General features: G+C 36.6%; 2 protein-coding genes across 3 annotated transcripts in view; one reads left to right on the top strand and one right to left on the bottom strand.

The window, feature by feature from the left end:
* The first annotated feature begins 739 nt into the window (after positions 1-739).
* LOC126979761 (uncharacterized) lies at positions 740-9,932 on the top strand. Of its 2 annotated transcripts, none has more exons than XM_050829281.1 (6): positions 740-903; positions 4,183-4,551; positions 5,269-5,366; positions 5,917-6,128; positions 8,155-8,374; positions 9,623-9,932. In XM_050829281.1, the coding sequence occupies exons 1-6, from the start codon at positions 768-770 to the stop codon at positions 9,818-9,820; spliced, it is 1,233 nt and encodes a 410-aa protein (XP_050685238.1). In that variant the 5' UTR covers positions 740-767; the 3' UTR covers positions 9,821-9,932. The 2 variants fall into 2 exon arrangements, with proteins under 2 accessions (XP_050685238.1, XP_050685239.1); XM_050829282.1 differs by having other exon boundaries at positions 5,917-6,074.
* Positions 9,933-11,133: 1,201 nt separating this feature from the next.
* LOC126979803 (tetraspanin-33-like) overlaps positions 11,134-20,556 on the bottom strand; it is a 34,150-nt gene continuing 24,727 nt past the window's right edge. The window contains exon 7 of the mRNA XM_050829347.1: positions 11,134-18,569. Coding sequence (XP_050685304.1) covers positions 18,557-18,569 — 13 coding nt within the window. The 3' untranslated portion in view covers positions 11,134-18,556. The remainder of the gene's footprint in view (positions 18,570-20,556) is intronic.

The raw sequence follows: 20,556 nt of genomic DNA on the forward strand, positions 1-20,556 counted from the left end.
ATGGTGGGGATGATATCCTAATTTGTGGCGTGTCGTGTGAAGGTGGAATTCGGCGGAAGGAATCAGGTTAAACAGCTCTACGGAACACTCCCCGTGATAAATGCGGTAGAAGACACACAATGAAGCGACGTCTCTACGCAACGCCAAGTGATCCAGCCGTTCACAGAGCACTGGGTTCCCGACAATTCGAGCTGCTCTGCGTTGCACGCGGTTTGCTTGTTTATTAATAATAATATCCTAGTGATGCTTGTTTTGCACACCGTAACAAAGCGACGATGTGACGTCATCGACGTCAGCTCCAGAGATAATGTAACCGGGTGGTATTGTCAAGCGCCATCTTACTTCAAGGCATAGAGATCAGTGAATTTGTAGCACTGACCTCTATACTATATACCACTGGACTGGCGGCTGTCAAAGTGCTTTTTACTTAACCCAGATTCTTTCATTGATTTTTCATCATTATATTAATAATTAACAGCATCACAATACACCTTACTCAAATTCTACTTAATCAATACTGAAAAAATAAATCATTGTTTATTTCTTAATAATAATTTATACTATTGCAACACCTTAACCGTGTAGTATTGCCAAGCGCCATCTTACTTCATACCATAGAGATCAGTAAATCTGTGAACGTAGTGTTTAAATTCTCTTTGGTCTGTTGGTAAATGACTGTTGTTGTCATTACAACAGCTGTCACATAAAAACGAACGGAAAATATTTTTTATGCAACCAGTGGAAGTATATGAACTGGTGAATAGAAAATGACTTCCAGAAGAACAGAAGACCGTCACATAGACCTTATAAATAAGTTGCTGCTGAAGTCCGGGATAGAATGTGTTAGAACAACAATCGATTCGGAAAGATCGACTTCAGGGTCAAGAGAAAGCGAAGATCAAGGTAGATAGCCCATAAATAACTTATTTAGTAACGCGGCTTTACTCACGTTTAATCGGTCTTGGTACCTACCGAATAGTTTCAGACCATTCGCAGGTCCTTCATCAGGGTGAGTGGAGTGGGTTCGCGATAACGTCCCGTTTCATACTGCGGACTTGTGCTCGTAGTGCGCGGCTGGACAGGGCGGGGGGCGCCGATGGTGATGACGAGCACTGACACTGTGTCACTATTGATGTCCACGGGTGGACAAAATATACTCACTATATTCACTACGTGATCATCGGCACTATGAGTCTTATGGCGACTTGACGACCTGTATAGCCGAGTGGTTAGCTATCCTACCTACTAAGCTAGAAGTCCCGGGTTCGAATCCCGGTAGGTGCAAGCATTTATATGATGAATATGGATAATTGTTTCTGTGTCATGGATATTTATATGTATTTATGTATGTTTAAGTAAGTATATCTATCAATATATTCGCTTGCCTTTAAAATATATATAAATCTTGCTGTATCTCCGTTAGAGATGTTCTTCTCTCTCGCACGCTGTGTTTGTCTATATGATAGTATATTGTCAGATTATATTAAGGATTGGTCTCCGCTGCGCTCCAACTAGATACCACTGGCGTAATCACAAATTGCGGCAATTAATACAACGTCCACGAGACAGTCTCGAACAATGTGTGACGCTGACGTACATGTTCTGTTAAACTAATACTACAAGAAATAAGATTTTTATTATTTATTAAGTATTTATTATAATATTATTTTGTATTTTATTAATTTCAATGGAAAATAACACGAAGCGTATGTTACAAAGTTTTAATGGTGCTATTGAGTGTCAAGATGCCACGCACACAAGCATCTAATAGTGGCCGTAATAAAAAAGCCATTGTTCTTAGGTAGTGCGGTATCTAGTTGGTGCGCAGCGGAGACCAATCCTTAATGTAACATTATCAGGCTGTCAGGACGTCTATACGCTAGTATTTTGTTAGTCTATGATATAAATTCTATTTATAAAAAAACACTTAAACGAACACTAGGAGAGTTTCTAGCGTTGTGTCTTCTCTCTCAGAGCGCCATTCAAATTCAAATTAAAATGTTTTATTGAAAATAGTAGGTATATGAAATCACAAATTGAAAGGCAAAAAACTACAATTTATTCGGAAATTAATGCCTCTTCGTCTTCTTCTTACTAATATCTTCCCTTTCTTGGCATGCGACCGTGCAGAATGGGATGTCGCTATGCCAACTTAATGGCTGACAGGCTTGCCTTGTATGTTTCAGTATGACAACTCTCTCTGTTAATGATTATTCTCATATTAAACATTTTATTGAAATATAACCTTTGGTTGCGAACGCAAGGCCAACTATAAGTTTTTAATAAAATTTTGAAACAATCAAATTTGTAATACAAATAGCCCGACGGCAGTCGCTCCATTCTTATTACCTTACCACAATGACGTCTTTTATGAATTCTTTTGAATTTCTTGATACATTTGTTTTGAACATTTTCTGGGATCATGTTGTAAAATAATATACATAGCACATTTGCTTCTGAAGCAGTGAAATTGCTTCCATAGACAAATAAAAGGAATAAGTTTTATTATTATTATTATTATTTGAAGAGGGTGGCTATTTCCTGGTCCTAAAAGGTTCCTAGTAACACCGCGTCCAGAATTGGACTATTGTGTTCGCCACTCATACTAAAGCTCATCGTCAAGCCCTACCGCCTTTACGAACCGCAGTAGTTCCTTGACGCGAGTGTTGCAAACACTATCTGGTGGTACGTGGCACGAAGTAGTTGCCAAAGATTGTGTTACGCTTATGCATTAGTGGGCCGCAGTCGCAGAGTAGATGAATAGGTGTTTCATCATCCTCAAGGCAGAACCTGCAAGCCTTGTCGCTTCTGATGCCGACCACACTGAGGTGCTTGTTTAGGCGACAGTGCCCGGTTAGCATCCTAGTGAGTATGCATAGATTTTTCCTGTTCAATGATAGGGCTTCATTCGCGTAGCTACTGTTGAATGCCCTTATCAGTGCTTTAGAGTGGTTTAAACCTGAAGAGTTGTTCCAGCGTTTAAGTGCTTCTTGTTTACATTGGTTACTCAGGGTGTGTCGGATGGCGCTCTTTGGCAGTCCACAAATGGGTTCCGGACCATATCGGACTGCTTTAGCCCCAGCTCTTGCGAGCTCATCGGCCATTTCATTGCCTATGATTCCGGCGTGCCCTGGGACCCATCTGAGAATCACTCTGTTTTTCATGCCTAATGAATTCAGGCATTCGACGCAATTATTGACTAACTTAGACGACGTCAAGTCAGCGTCTAAAGCCAACAATGCTGCCTGACTATCAGAGTGAATGTATATGTTATGATTGAAGTAGCCTTTTTGGATATTGGTTTCCGCACATTCCAGGATGGCGTACACCTCTGCTTGAAATATGGAGGTAAAGCTTCCCAGGTTTGTGCTGGATTTAAACCTGGGGCGTTCTCCATAGACCCCACAGCCGACTTCATTTTCCATTTTGGACCCATCGGTGAACCACATGAGGCTCCCGTCCTTCCACGTGATTTTGTTGTTCATCCAGTCGTCCCTGGAAGGTAGTTCCACGATATAGTGTTTAACAGAGATTCATTGTGGAATCATCTGATCAGGTAACATGCCTAATATGTGGTCTCGCAGAACTGAGTCCTCTAAGGTCCTAAGCGTTTGCGACATCCAGTTACATGAACCCCCCTGGGCGATTGCCCTCAGCATGCTTGCCTTCGCCTCTTGCTGTATGAACAGTGGAAGAGGCGGTAGGTTTAGCATTGCTTCAATGGCCGCACCAGGAGAAGACGTCATGGCTCCGGTTACCAACATACAGGCAAGTCTCTGCAGGCTATTTAGTCTGTCTGCAGTTGTTTTCTGGTTGGCTTTGTTCCACCACACAATGGAGGCGTATGTGATTGTTGGTCTCACAATTGCTTTGAATAGCCATAGGAGGATCTTGGGGCGCATTCCCCAATGTCTCCCTACCAGACGTCGACATACACCCAAGGTGGTTTTAGCCTTTTTCACGGCTTTGTCGATGTGAGAATTCCATATGAGTTTCTGGTCGAATGTGACTCCCAGATACTTAACCTCAGCTGAGAATTCCAAAGTAGAGCCGTTCAAGGTGGGAGACTTCAGTTTGTTAAGTGTCCGTTTCCTCGTGAATGGCACAATAACAGTCAGTCAATAAGTTTTGAAGAAATACATGTCTTTATTCATTTAAATTAATGAGCTTCAATCATTATAGGTAAAGTTGAACAAGTAGAGGAACAACATTCAGAGCCAGAGCCTGAAGAAGAAAGCATAATTGAAGTAGAAGAAGAAGAAACAGAGGAGCAGAAGATATTTCCATCGCCGTCATTGAGAAGAGTCCTGTCCGATCACAAAAGAAAGCTTGAAAGTCAACTCAGGATTCACGTATTGCCTGATGAATTCAAGACACATATAGATCCAAATTTGATACCGCATATAGCATATACGGCCCCTCAGAAGTATATGGATATCTTGGGAGAACTGACAGGTTGTACTCGGTATAAATCAAGTCTGGCTGAGTATTGGGTTCTTGATACTTTAGCTAATTTGCTGAGAAGGGCGCAGGAGGACCAGATGGATAAAGGTTAGATTATGTTGATTTTAATTGAGCTGCTTGCTCAGTCACTCACGCGTAAATCACGCGTCCTTCCTGTTTCTTCCTCAATTGCCTTTCAGTTGTTACAAAATCGGCCGTTAGGATATTGAATCCGTTTCTATCATCGGCAAGCCGGAAAAATTGTTCGTCAGACAAAATACCGGTTATCTCCCGTATGTCCCGTATGCCAAGATTTTCTCTTTATCTAGCGCGTCTTTCTCACCATCCAACCTATCATGATGAGCTTAAACGTTATCTGCTTTCCACGTCTAAGCAAATGGCCCAGATATTTTATTTAGTACGTACCTTATGTGTCTGATAAAATTTGTGACGATCCTCCTTCAAATTTCACGATTCATTATAATATTTTTGTACAATCGATATGCTAATAGTTGCACAGGCGTTTCTCAAGATTTTCGTTGACGGATTTTGTGCAAGCCCGCGATTAAAATGTTTTGATTCAAAAGTTCTTTTAACATCATTATTGACTTCCAAATAAGTCATATCCTTTCTATCTTTATAATGAAGAAACACTCTAAGTCTGTAGTAGGTACAAAAATATGCAGATAATAAATACTGTGAAGTATAATATGATATTCTAGACTTTTATTTTAGGAAGCTCAAATTCTACAAGATTCACAATATCACAGGACTACGAGTTTTCAGTTTTTATATTAGTTCACCTATAATTTTGCTTACATACAGAATCACAAGCAGTATTAATCCTCTGGTTCTGCGAGTGGATGAAAGAGATGCAGCAGTTCGATGCAGCTGACCGGCAACGAATGTTAAGAAGGTTCAAGGTAGCTATAAGAAATTATTGTAAATACACAAAACCCCCTTTCTTTTATATGGATTATTAGGATATACACGTGTGAACCTGATGGGAAGTGATCACCGCCGACTATACCTACTCTCTTGCAGCATAAGAGGAATCACAGGCGTTGCCGAACTTTGAGCTAGATCACACGCTTCTTTGAAAGTAGGTACCCATGTCGTATCGTCCTTTGTTGTTTGTTATTTATTAGTTGGTTATTATTTAAAACGAAGCAAGTAAAACACAATCGTAATATAATCACATAATCAGCAGGAATCGTTTAACTTCACAGTTATAATAGTTACCGAATAAGAACGTGATGTTCCCGGCATGCGCGTGAGATATAACTGCCTCCCTCGATAGTCATTTCCTCACTGCCTGCTCAGCGCTCGTGCGGCGCCTGATCTCAACCGCAATCGCACTGCACGCCGATTACACCCGAGCTAAGACGAGTACCGAAACATGATCATACTCGCTTGTGGCTCGACGATCTTGACTACGACATATAACTTACCTACTAATCAATCACGATGCAGGATACTATGCTATCGGCTGCAAGAGTCGTTGCCGAATATGATCACCTGCCGACTCCTGCTGAAGCTGGCGTGCATTACAAGAGTCAAGAAGACACAGAGAGCCACGTCACCTCGAAGGTGTCAAACGCAAGACACCTGGTCACCTTTGAGGGCGGAGTGTATGAATGTTCCTTGCTCAATCTGATCAATATCATACATTATTTGTTCGATTTGTAAGTGTACCTATTTCACAATTACATCAGTTTTGAATGAATGAATTAATAAAGCCTTTATTGCAAGCAAACTAAAAAGGTACCTTTTTAATTTATGCTACAACTTAATATACTAAATGATTAGAATTATATTTCACCTAATATATAGGTACTAAGTATATCTTATGTTAATCATTGCTCGCTTGTCCGCCGACGTAGGCCTTGTCCAGATCTTTCCACATTTTCCTGTCATAAGTTGTTCTTCTCCATGTTGGTCCAGCGATCTTTTTGAAATCATCTTCCCAACGTATCTTTCGTCCATTTATCTTGTTTGCTTCTATCACATGTCCTGTTCAGCGCCATTTTAGCTGCTAATTGTTATAATAATAATAATTATGACGGGTACTCACGATACATGTTTTTTTTAAATAATAATATTGACACACTTTTTACACAAATTATCTTGCCCCAAATTAGGCATATATAGCCTGTGTTATGGGTTGCAAGACAACGATATATTTAATACAATATACTTACTTAAACATACATAAATACATATAAACAGTATTATTAATTTGAAGCCGATATTTCGATCCAATTTCATGGATCGTGTATATAGTGCCGCTCAGGATTCTTGAAAAATCTAAAAATTCTGAGTGACACTACAATTGTGCTCATCTCCTTGAGAAATAAGATGTTAAGTATCATTTGCCTAGTAATTTCACTAGCTTCATTTTTACACATTACTGCTTTACGGCAGAAATAGGCGCCGTTGTGGTGCCCATAATCTAGCCGGCATCCTGTACAAAGGAGCGTCCCACTGGTGGTTACTTATGTTCTATAACATTTATAGTTATCTAGTTATATCATCGATGCGACGACGACTAATTTGTTACGATTTACGCAATTAGATCTAAATATCGGCAACAATTTACGAGTATATCCTGAGTAGGTTGCCGTCACAATAATTAGTACATCTGTTTTTATTAGGAGAACAAATTATCTACGTGTCTCTTCTTAAGGTTATCACACTCCCCCACGGTCTCCTGCTATACCAGAAAATTCACAAAAGAGGTTTTTTTTTTACGAAAATTAGGGACGAGACGAGCAGGACGCTCAGCTGATGGTAATTGATACGCCCCACCCAGTAAAATGCAGTGCAAAAACCCAAAAATTCTGAGCGGCACCACAATTGCGCTCGTCACCTTGAGACATAAGATGTTAAGTCTCATTTGCCTAGTAATTTCACTTCTGCGCCCTTCCGACCGAAACACAGTTATGTTGACACATTACTGCTTCACGGCAGAAATAGGCGCCGTTGTAGTACCCATAATCTAGCCGGCTTCCTGTGCAAAGGAGCCTCTCACTGGTGCTGCCCTTTACCATTATTATATATATTACCTATTAGGGTAAATAAAAAATATCCACTCGCATCATGTTGACGTCTGGCATTCTATAACGGTGCTTTTTAGGAGGACCTTCTTACCTCGCATAGCCACTTTGTGGAATCAATTACTTACCGGCTTCAGTTTTCTTGAAGTAATACGACTTAGAGACCTTCAAGCTCCATACTCCCAAATTAGAGGCCAGCATTTCTTGACCCCTGGTGTAGCCGATCATTAGTGGTTCCTCACCACTTCCCATCACGTGAGCCTTTTGTACGTTTGCCCCCTCTTAAAACAAATTAAGCAGGTACATACCACCCCCGACCCTCACTACCTTTATTGTATAAATTCATATCAGTAATCAAATGTCATTCACTGAATTATTGGTATTGCAAATATATAGGTATAACACTTTTGCAGTTCAACACCTTATTGGGAACACAAGAATTTTTATATGGCGGGTTTGTTCTGGATCTTATAAAAAAATTGAATAGTTGTAAGTATCTCTTGAACCGAATACTGCAGTAGCTAAAGAGCTGACAATGAAAATAAAATAAAAGGTTTCATAAGATATTCTAACAATAAATGTTTGCATTTGTTCGATAGCAAATTTAACGTGTCTAAAATAGCTTGTAAGTTGATCTTTGCTTCCCAATCCCCAGATTCAGTACTGACTACCAGTTCGACCTGGTACGCTCGGTGTTCACTCATACTCCCGACTACAACCTGATTGATGCACCATACCAGATACGTAATCCGAAGCGGCTTTTCGCGCCGCTCAAATTGAAACCCAGGAAAGAAAGGACGCCCAAGAAGGAACAGAAGCCGCAAAAAGGCAAGAAGAAAGAAGTGGACACCGATGAATATTTGGCACTTTTAGAGGTTACTAATAATGTGATATTCTTTAAAGGAATACAGTAGAAATATATTTATTTACCATGGGAAGTGACAAAAACATGATAATATATTGAAACAACACTTGGTAAACGTCATTAACCTACATCAGTTGGTAAAGCAGCTGTGACATGTGGAGAAGAACCGATTAGAAACTCCCACTCCTTTCATCAAAAATAATACTTATTATAATAATAATAATTCCTTTATTTCAGGCTACAAGGCCCATAAAATAAATACCTTATAGTCTAACATACATATGATATAAAACTTAAATCTATGTCACATTTTCGCGGCGACGTGAGGCGCGGGTTCGGTAGCTTCCGGCGGTCGGCGATACTTGCGGAACACGACCCCCTTCGGCCACAGTTGCACGTCCAGGAAGGTTGATATATGTTCTGTCGGGACGCGAACAACAAAAGAATTGAAGTCTACTGCGTGACGCGTCACCAACTTTTCGACCCCCAACCGGAACCTTGTCTTCTCCACCAAGTACTGAACAATGTCGGAGGCCTTGGTGGTGTGGTGAAAGCGAGAGACGTATATATGCTATAGACGTACAAAAATGGCTAGGTTCTATACTGGGTTGAGCTTTTGTTGGCCGACGTAGGAATCGCTACCTGTTCTTTATAATATATTCCAGGAAATAAACAAATATTTTTTTTTTGTTGTAACCAGATTAAAAAATTGCTTAAACCGATTGTGTTACCACACAGTCCAAAAATGGTATTGCTATGAACCCTTTTAACTTCAATATTTACATAAATATTTAATTTGTAACCAAAATTTATGAACGATGCGGGACTCGAACCCGCGCCTCTCGGGTTCCGTCAGAGCGCTCTTACCAACTGAGCCAACCGTTCGAGTGACGCATGTATCGTAAAACTTTGTTATATCTTGTTCAACTCTCAGGTTATGGCTCCATTTACAGGATCTACTTTATAGTTGAAAAGAGTCAGTTGGTAAGACTTTGAGCGCTCTCAATTACAATTGGACGTGGTTGCTTTCTGCTTAATAAACATTAACATCCGCATAAATATCCAAAAAAAAAAAATAGTTACCATGTACATTTTAAAAATAGGGTTTTCAACTACATGACAGGTTCGACCTTCGGGAGTACGATGGCATACTTAACTCTATTTTGACCAAAGTGTGCTTTGACCTTTTTTGCTTAACTACGTCCAATTAATCCCAGAAGTGGGATATCAATAAATTGTTTAAATTCAATATTTACAGCTCAAAGCGCGCGATGAACGGGAGCAAGAAGAACAAGAAGAGAGGGATCAATTAGAATGGCATCGACGTACCAATATCCTGCCGTTACAGTTCGCAGTAGATGATGAGTTCTTCGACAAATACTGGCCTCCGCCTCCACCAGAACCAGAACCTGAGCCGGAACCGGAGCCCCAGAAGAAGGGAAAAGGGAAGAAGTGATAATATTTGCCGCAGAAATAAACATTAAATGTTTTCTTTACGTACATACATACATAAGTACATAACGGAATCGAACTATCTCGCGAGTTATACATAGCTGAACTACTTACCTACGAGGAAAATAAAATGAAATAATTAAAAAAACATACAATTTTATATTACCAGTTAATTTTTTGTTAAGGCAAACTATAGTGCAGATAGTTTTCTGTAGGAAATAGAGAGAATACCTATAGACAACATCTGATTGGCTGATCTAATGCCAACTGTGACTCTAGCGCCGGTTAACCTTGAATCAATCAATCACCGGGCACCGGTCGGCATATTCATTCACCAAACGCCAAGCAGACACACCAGTCTTTAGAATCTATACGAGGCAGTTCCTAGAGGATTAGCTGGAGCCCCCAGCAGTGCAGGCTCTCCTTGGAACCTCCTAAGTTATATAATTTGAAACAGAAATTTATGAACTGGACTCGTACCCGCGACCACTCGGATTCCGTCCTAGCGTTTTTTCCAACTGAGCCAACCGTTCGATTACGCATGGGTCATAAATTTTGGTATTTTGTTCAACTCTCAGGTTTGTCTGTCTATTGTTTCGCCATAACTTATTTAATTATTGAAAGAGCTATTTGATTTGTCAACAATTTAACACTGTATTTTTTACTAATATTTTCTTATAATTTATAGTTTTGCTTTGAGGTACATTGTGGAAGGAATATTGACTTTCTTTTCTACCTACGTAATTGTACGAAATAAATTATGAAGTTTCGGCCCAGTTAACATAGTACTAAGACACTCTCAAGAGGTTTCAAGTCAGTTCCAATATATTTAATTGATATTGAAATTTTTACGGGCATAAACTTATCAATGGATATATTTTGACGTTATTCGGTATCTGACAGATAAAAACGAGTAGGAAAGTTTGAATGGCGTCGTGTACGTTAGATCAAGGTGATAAGCCCAATCACCGTACCGATAAGATTGGGTTTTCTAAAGGAACCTCAAGCGGCATCACAGTGCTTATCGAAATTGAATAACTAATTCTAAAGATTAACCATACCTTCCATTTTTGACATACCCCCACATCAAAATATAAAGAGCTAATACTAGGCTAGAGGTACCGGGTTCGAATCCCGGTAGGTGCAAACATTTATATGATGATTATTAGTTTTACGAGTCATCGATGATAGTATCTATATATGTTTAAGTAAGTATATTGTATTAAATATATCCTTGTCTTGTGCCCATATAGGCTATGCCTAGTTTGGGGCAAGATAATTTCTGTAAGTATGAATATTTCAAAAAAATAAAGTGAGTTTAATCAATATTTTTATTTTCTAATGACTGCGATACATGGAAGAATACAGTTAAAACAGCTGGTGGTATATACATTTTGTTGAATATTATATAAACATAGCTATAATTCACTTGGCAACATTGAATAGTTCTGCCAGTAAACAATACAAATTGAATCCGAAATGTCCAAATATAATTAATTGCCTCCCCGCTATTCAGAGATCATTTAAACAAATAAATTCAATAAATAAGATAAAAAAAGTATCCTGTTCGAGGCCAAATGTAAATTCTCTAATTGCTAGAACTAATTACAAATAACTTATTATTATTATGTCAATAATATATGGATTATTATAATTCGGCAGTGAGCATATGTCAAATTCTCATTACCCGCGGTAATGTTACCCATACATGGCATTTATCGATATCGGCTTTTTTTTATCGATATAAAATAACTTTGTATTATTTTAACTTCTTTACCACAGTTTATATCAAGAAACATCTGATCAATATTAATATTTTTGAGGTCTTAAAAATATACAATTGAACTAATACATGTAATTAATACATACATGGCATAAAATCTTATTTTAATGAGCAAATGCGACACTGCGGTAATTTTGGCCACAATATACTAGGATATAAACGAACATAGCGTTCAAAAGAAGAACATCTCTAACGGAGATACAGCTAGATAGAAAAGGAAAGCGAATCTTTTGCTTCTGTAACCCATTTTGATTGGCAAGTAGCAAACAGTCAGCCAGGCTGGGCTCTAGCTAAGTCCCACATTGATAAATCAAAATTGGTAAAGCATTCGATAATGCTTGTTCAATTTTGACCAGCTCGGCCGCTAGTATATTAAAATTGTATGAATATGGTAATTCTATTGTATTCTATCTTTATTTTATCTATTTACAAATATTTTTAGAACAGATATTGCTGTTCTAAAAATTAGAAGTGAGAAAATATTAAAAATTTATTTCAGAAGTTTTGTTATTAAGATTGTTTTGTTAGAAACTGATTTTTATGTATACTGAAAGGGTTAAATTAATGTTCAGCCAAAATTTTACTTTAAGCTCGACAATTTACAATAGACTCTGAATCCCGAACGATGACTTATGCCCTTCGTACACAAGGCTATGCAAGTTTTCTATATCCGACGAATTTAGCGACGACCGCAATACTATGTCATAGAGATTTCGTACACATACACGCGTCGCCGAAGCAAGTCGCGCGCATAGTTACGGGCGAGATCATCTTTAATAAAGTTATCGCGATTTTCGAGATGACAAAAAAATTAATTTGAAATTTGTTTCTAAAATCGAGATATAGTCTTGATTGTTTAATTATAAACTAAAAGAATATTCTTAAATATATATTACGGAAGAAACATGGGAAGCAGTAGAAAGTTAACATGTTTGATTTAATTTAATACCAATATTTAACCGATATTTTCTGTTACGGCATTTTCTGTGCTTTCGGCAAAGAAAATGTCCTAACAGAAAACTTTGGTTTCAGTGTCACTTGAGGAGATTTTTTTTCATTCGTATGTTAGTTACACATTATACGCATACCTGTAGGTAATTGTTGTAAATACAACTCGCGTCTACATTGTTTTAGGAATAGTCTATTGGGTGCATTGTCTAGAACATATTACCAACGAATCAACGACGTATGTACGAACCGTGCTCTATAAGACTTGCGGGACCCAAGTATTAAACATTATCGGATTTTTATGTCGCCTTGTGTACGAAGGGCCTTAATTAACTGTAAATGGTAAAGGCAACAACTAAACATTGAAATGAAACATAAATAACTAATTCCATTAAGGATTTTAATGGAATTTAAACTGAATATATTTCTTAGGTTTCATCTAACATACATCACTTTAAACTAGCTTAGCTATATAACTTATTCGAGTAAGTAAATATCACTTAAAATAATTCCTACGGCACTACAAATAAGATTCATTTTTAAATGCAGTAATAATATTAAATATACACTTAATTTGTAAATATGTCTAGAGATAATAAAAACATAGAAGGAATGTTATTAAATGGGAGTCGAACTGTCTCGACCCTATGCGTCGAGATCAATCTAATTTAGGCTTAGGTAGCGCACGACGGCGCAACAGCCGCGGCTTTTAAACGCTTGATTGAAGAATAAAAAGAGCAATTATGTGATTTCATCAAACCATGCTGCAAGTCAAACATTTTGTTTTTCACAATTAAAATATTAATATCAGCATAATAACCGAATTAAAAATAAAATTTATAATATTATGCTTCACTTATTCATAAAATAAAAAAAAGACGTGTGGCACACGGGACTGCCGCGGTAAAGCTATTGCATAGCATTTTTTATCAACTTATGCAATTATAATTATTTATTTATGCAGTTTTTTTTTTGATAAAATTAATTTTAAAAAAAGCAAACGGGAAGTGAGTAAAATTTAACTTGCAAGATTTGATTACAGACAGACAACGGGACAGGTGAAACTAAATAAAAAAATCAAGATGTACCCCAGGCTCGAACCTGGGACCTTCTGCACGAAAAGCATACGTGATAACCGCTGTTCCACGGCAACTGTAATGACCGTGCCGAAATATCTACATACATCTAGTAAGTAAGTGTTAGGTTATTTTCGTTACGGAATTTCTGGATTCGGTCTCCACGCTCAAGACCGGCGATAGAAGCTATGCCATAGCTTAATATAATGAAATAACAAAATATTGCGTGCGCACAAAGTACACCTGTCAGAAGTGAAACCCGCATTGTGCGTGAACCTCTCAACTGCATATGAAGTCCTGGTACAAGTTAACAGATTTTATCGAAACTAATATTTATAGAAGTAGAAACATTTCTCAAGACCCATTCTTAATTCTTGATATTTCATAAGAAAATAACCTTTTTAAATCTACGGCTAGTGAATTGATGCACCGAAAATTTTCACTGTCCTCATTTTCTATTTCTTAGTATGTTTTCTATGTATGTGGAGCAGCAATACATACAGTTCTCTTGAAATCTTAACCGAGAAAAAAGCGCAATTTCACAATTTTTAATATCGCAAGCGTCTCATCGGGTTCGCAGTATAACCGTTCGTGGGAAGAGACCGTAGTGCGACCTAAGCCTTAAATCCTAGTTACAAAGCCTATTTAGTAAAATACTGAAATTGTTAGCACAACTGAATTAGTTTGCAACGTTAAATAGCCCAAACTTATTTTTCATTGCTGTCTGTGTGTCGAAACAATATAAAAAAAAATGTTGCACTAATTTTGAAAACAATTTAGATTGTTGCGGACAATAAGATATGTACCAGTTGACAAAACAATCTACCGATCTATAATATTTACAAAACATCTCTACTTAATTGTTCTAATTTACAAAACAAGAATCTTGCCAAGATTATAGTTAAAAAACAATTGTTGAGAATAATAATTTAACAAAATATCTTAATGTCTAATAACTCTTTTGAGTTCAAAAAATTGTCAGAAACTTGTTGTAAATAATATGTTCACAATAAAGGTTTGATTATACAATAATCATTAAAGTCAATATCCGTTATCAAAATGATCTCCAAAATTGCCAAATCATTACCGTTAAAATAGAATACCAAATATTGATAGAACAATTTAAATAAACTGTCAAACCAATTGCCAAATAATATGTACCTACCATTTTTACTTACGATGGCAACAAATTAATTCACAGTTACCAACGGGACTACCCTGTTATTAAGACTCCGCCCATTGGTACGTCAGTCTATAAGCTGTATCTGATAATAAAATTACAACACAGCTTCATATTTGAAAAGTATACTACTATTGCCACTATAGCAACAAACAAAGACATTTAAAAAGATTAGACCGACACTACAAACTATTGCTATGAAATCCGCATCATCCATATTCTATGGGCGTGGCCTCCTTGACGCAATTACAATCAACCAATCACATCGCTTCCAGCCAAAAGCGTTATGACGCGTCAATGCGCCCTTGCACTGTAACCTTATTATGGTACGATTACGTAAAAGAATAATTCCAAATTATAAAGTAAGTTATTGAAATCTTCAAACAAACACATTATATATTTAGGAAACAAATTTTTTTTTACCCTTGTGTTTATTTAATGACGCTGATAATATTTTTAAGTAAACTAACGGCCGTTTCCAATAAAGTATCTCTAGTTACGGATACATTGCTGTCACCGTTTAATGACAAGATCTTATCTATCCATAGTTATGTCCAACATAGTTATAGTCCAATGATTTATGTCGATAGGTTAATGTAAGTAAGCGTAAGAGGATAGATTTGTCTTACCTCTATTAAGTTAAACTAAGGATAGATAGGTTATTGAAAACGCCCGTAAGTCAATTGTACGCACCAGTGATAGGTAACGGAAACAATCAGCATTTGTGTTGTATATCATCTCGGGTTGCATGTTTAGTGTAGCTCAGTGGGCGAATTTTTGTTGGTCCATCTCTTTAAATATCTTTGGCAACAATAGCATTACTATGTGAAGCATGAAGATTTTAAATACCAAAATGGCCAACTAGCAACTTTTGTCTTGGCCCTGAATCTAGAACTTTCTAGAAGCAACGGGAGAAAAGATTTGTTTATGTGCGGGCCAAATCTTTGTACAGTACTTATGCTAACATAGATAATACATATAAATAAGTGATTGTCTCTATCTGCCACCACATGAAAACTGTTTTTTACCAATTACAATAAATATTTACAACGAAAAAATAAAAGAATACATTTTTTTAAATTATTGTCTTTTCTCTTCCACTCATCTTCGAGATGGCTGGATTTTAATGAAACCTTCACTGATATATCTCAAATAATAGTTACACTACTGTTTAGATATGACTTCGTACTGCCTCAATCGATAAATAAAATACCTAAACTTTTGTATAAAATAAAAAAACTTAAAACAAACAAAAGGAATCCTTTTTTTTTAAGTGTTGTTACCCGTGTTTTAAGAATGTTTATTTTTTACCTCCTTAGAAATATTTAAAAATTCTAATTAGTTATTCATTTTAAACTATTATTTTTATTTGATATCTGAACGACGGGGACACATCAAGGGAAAATCAAAATTGTTGTTTTTATTTAATTCCGAGTATTTTCATATTTGTTCAACCTTTTAAACCTTTTCTGGACATCCACAAATAATTCAAGACCAAAATTTGCCAAATCGGTCCAACCGTTCTCAAGTTTTAGCGAGACTAACGAACAGCAATTCATTTTTATATATATAGATTAGGGTTACCTTATATATAATACTTTCTGTTATTGTGACTCATTTGTGTCAAACACTTTCTGTGTTAAACATGTTTTTAACGTTTGATTTAAAAAAATTATATTACAAATCTGTGTCTTTCTGTTGTTTAGTGTCCAACAATCTTTATACATTGCTTATATTTAAACAAGAGCCGCCGCTTGTCTATGGTGTGTCTAACGGATAGCTCATATTCTAGAACATAGTTTCTCAACCTTATTTTGCTCACCGCCCACTTTGAGAATATATTTTTTTCTAGAGTATTTTCGTGTATTTTTTTGCCTTTTTAGACTATTTTTTTAATCTACCCACGCCCCATCTGCGCCATCTCAATGCCCCCTAATTTGCTCTGGGTCTTCTACTGCCCCCCTGAAAGTCTCAAACGCCCACAAGGGGGTGTTATCGCCCACGTTGAGAACCTATGTTCTAGAAGATATAGATTATATGATGACAGATAGATGACAGCTGACAAAAATTGCGTTCCTTTATATTTACTGTACACTTCAGTTTATGTTGTGCTTAACGACGTTTTAGTTAAACACAAGCTAAACACTGTTTTGTAATAGAAAAAGATAAACTCCGTTTTAGGCGTCGTTATTGTTAGCTCACTGATGTTGTTATAGTTAGGTCACTGTCTAACAACACACGTGTCTAAGCCATGTTTATATTACTTTTTTTGTAATAACTGTATATGTATGTATAATACTATATTTGCTTAGATTTTTTTTTATTTATGAAAATAAGGGACGAGACGAGCAGGACGTTCAGTTGATGGTAATTGATACGCCCTGCTGGTAATTGCTCATGATTCTTGAAACCCCCAAAAATTCTGAGTGTATTTTAACTGCCCTCGTCACCTTGAGACAAGATGTTAAGTCTCATTTGCCCAGTTATTTCACTAGCTACGGCGCCCTTCAGACCGAAACACAGTAATGCTTACACATTACTGCTTCACGGCAGAAATAGGCGCCGTTGTGGTACCCATACTCTAGCCGGCATCCTGTGCAAAGGAGCCTCCCACTGGTGGTGGTTTATGAATTATAATATAATGTGAATACTGTGTTTATTGTAACTAAATATATAATACATACTATTTTTTCTATTCAATGACAATCCCAATTTTAGAAAGAAGCCAGATGACATGAACCCCGACAAAGTTTATAAGAGCCTCCTCTCCTAGGGACATTGTCGGCTTCATACAAGCAATTTGCATGAGAGAGATGCTGTAGGAATATAGTATGTTTTGACAAAGTACACAATAAGGGTAGCCTAAACCGTATTCTACTACTGAGGATGGAAAGTGAGTGAAGAAAATTTGAAGGGACTTGGGTCACACCCTGACTCGGAGAGATTACGTGGAAAGCTTTTTACTACTAACTACTCAGTTAAGTCGACTTAGGAAGTCTTTTGTCTGGCGATGTATATGCTTCTACAACATGATCCCAGAAACGAAATTTAAAAGAATTGTTAAGAAACGTTTGTGTGCTAAAGGTTATCATAACATAATTTATTTTCTTAATCATATCACAGACTGGGAATCAAGCGAACACCCTCAAGCTATTTAATTATAAATGTTTATTTTATGATATTACACTGTCATCCATATTTTTATTTTAAAAAAAGCCCGCTGAGTTTCTTGCGCCCATTCTTTTCGGGTCTGAGGCACACTATTTTGAATGGGTGGTAGATTTCGACGTTTAATAAGTTATTTTAAATCTATTTCACAATATTTGAATTTATTTCGCATTGATTCCAGTCGAAGTGTTTTCTCTACAATGCATTTTAAGCAACTTTAGGTTTTTAGCTTACAATAATTGGATTTAATCTAGAACAATGAGTTTCTTGTGTGAATTTTAATATGGGAATATTACCAAAAGGGGCTCCTACCATACGTTATTAGATTTTTACCAATAGAAAATTATAATTTAATTATACTGCACAAAGATTTAGCCCACGGTCAAGAGATTCTCAGACATTTTTTTCTGAGCGCTGTGTAAAAGGCTCAAATAAAACCATTAATAATAATATATCACTGAGTCACTTGCACTCGGTAACCATATGGCACTAGATATGCGCGGCGAACGGTTCCGGGTTCAATTCCGGTCGCTACAGCAGAGCTCGTCTGCATTCATCCCGGTAAGCGCCCGCCGAGCCCCTGTTTCATGTTTGCCATCTGAAATACAAATCAAATATATATTTATTTATCATCTTTAGTAAGGCCAACAACACGAGATAAAGAATGTAAATAAACTTTCAGGGGTTGAAAACATTTTGAATATTGAAAATAATTAATATATTTCAAGGTTGTCCAGAGCTGCCAAGCTGTGATTCCATAATTAAAATCAACAAATAAACTAACAGCAACGGATTTATCTTAGATATATATAAAACAAAGTCAAGAACGGCTGGACCAATTTTTATGATACCTATTTGATTTTTTGGATTTCTCTTAGTCTAGATAGGATAAGTATAAAAATATCGTTTATAATAAATAATATTTATATAAGCAATATTAATTTTCTCATAAATTTTGTATAGATTGATATTTTCATGACATCTCGAGGATAGAAAGATTTCAAAGAACTTTTTTGAAATTATACTTCTTTAGGCACGTCATGAAAAAATTATGAGAGTGAAATATTAAGATGCCCGCGCATCACTGTAACACAAAAGTAACAGGTTCAAGTTCGTTATTAAAATATGTCTTTTCTATTCTATTCTTTCTAGTGGCTTCTGTGGAAGGAGCACCACAACTCGCCAATGTCACGTTTCAGTAGACCAACAAGCTTAGAGAGTGTCATTTGATCGGTGTAAACGAATTTATAAGTGATTATAGTAATGACCGGTGCCCAGAATCAAAACAGATTTATTTTCTTATTATACCTGAAACAAATATACATGCTGTTAGATTATAATAGACAAACACTGATAATATTACTTATATAAAACATTTATTGTGTTAGTTATAACTTAATATTATTCTGTTTAATATATTTACATAAAGTATTTACAAAAGGAGTGAAAACAAAGGTGAGGAGGCATTTCATGGAGGTGGGGCGGGGGATTTCAGGAGGTATAAAGTTGTACAAGGAAGACTTCATTAAAGGGCAATTAAAGAATAAATGGTCTACATTTCCCTCATCAAGTCCACATTCACATAGAGAACGGTCTCTAATTCTTAATTTGGCTAGGAATACTGGAGTGCAAGAGTGGTTTAAGCGTAACCGGCAAACTATTGATATTATTGATTTATTGGGGAATCTAAATTTCGAGAACCACGGTTTTAAAGGGATTACAGGTTGTATATCACAAAAATAAATAAAAGACGCTTTTAGCAGTTTTGGAAACCTGCCAGATGTTTGACCACCTCTCAAACATATTTATTTTCAAAGTGGAGCACAATAATTTTATAACTACAAAATTACATTGACATAAAAGCAAAACATAATGACGTTCGTAAGATAAATTTCTTTGACTATTATGTTGCGCGCGCACAATCTAATATTATATAAAATTCTCATGTCGCGGTGCTTGTAGTTTAACTCCTTCGAAACGGCTTGACCGATTCTCATGAGATTTTGAGTGCATATTGGGTAGGTCTGAGAACCGGACAACATCTATTTTTCATCCCCCTAAATGTTAAGGGTGGTCCATGCCGTATATATTTTTTATTTTTTATGACATTTTTTTTATATTTGTTTGATTATGAGTCAGCATTAAAATACATAATATACAACTTCAAATTTTCACCCATCTACGATCAACAGTTTTGTATCGCGATATTAATATCGGCAATACAACGTTTGCTGGGTCAGCTAGTGACATCTAAAAATACAAGTTTTCAGAATTTTTTTGACGTTTGCGCCATTTTTTATATTTTTTGGTTTCTTCGTCCATTATTAGTACAGGCAAAGGTTTCAAACCAATACAGCCGTATTCGTTAATATTCAATAGTTTATTTCACGATTTTTACAATATTGTTCTTTCTACAAATGTAGAAAGAGTTTCAATTAGCTTTATTTTAATTTTAATTAGATCAAATTTCCCGACAAAGCCGTAATGCAACTAGGATTCGAAACATTGCGAGTAAAAGTTTCGAAAAAGAGCACGTGAAGAGCGCCGCGTTAGTATCGCTCGACCTCGTGCTTCTCAATCACAAG

Source organism: Leptidea sinapis, chromosome 4, assembly GCF_905404315.1.
Source record: "Leptidea sinapis chromosome 4, ilLepSina1.1, whole genome shotgun sequence".
NCBI lineage: Eukaryota > Metazoa > Arthropoda > Insecta > Lepidoptera > Pieridae > Leptidea > Leptidea sinapis.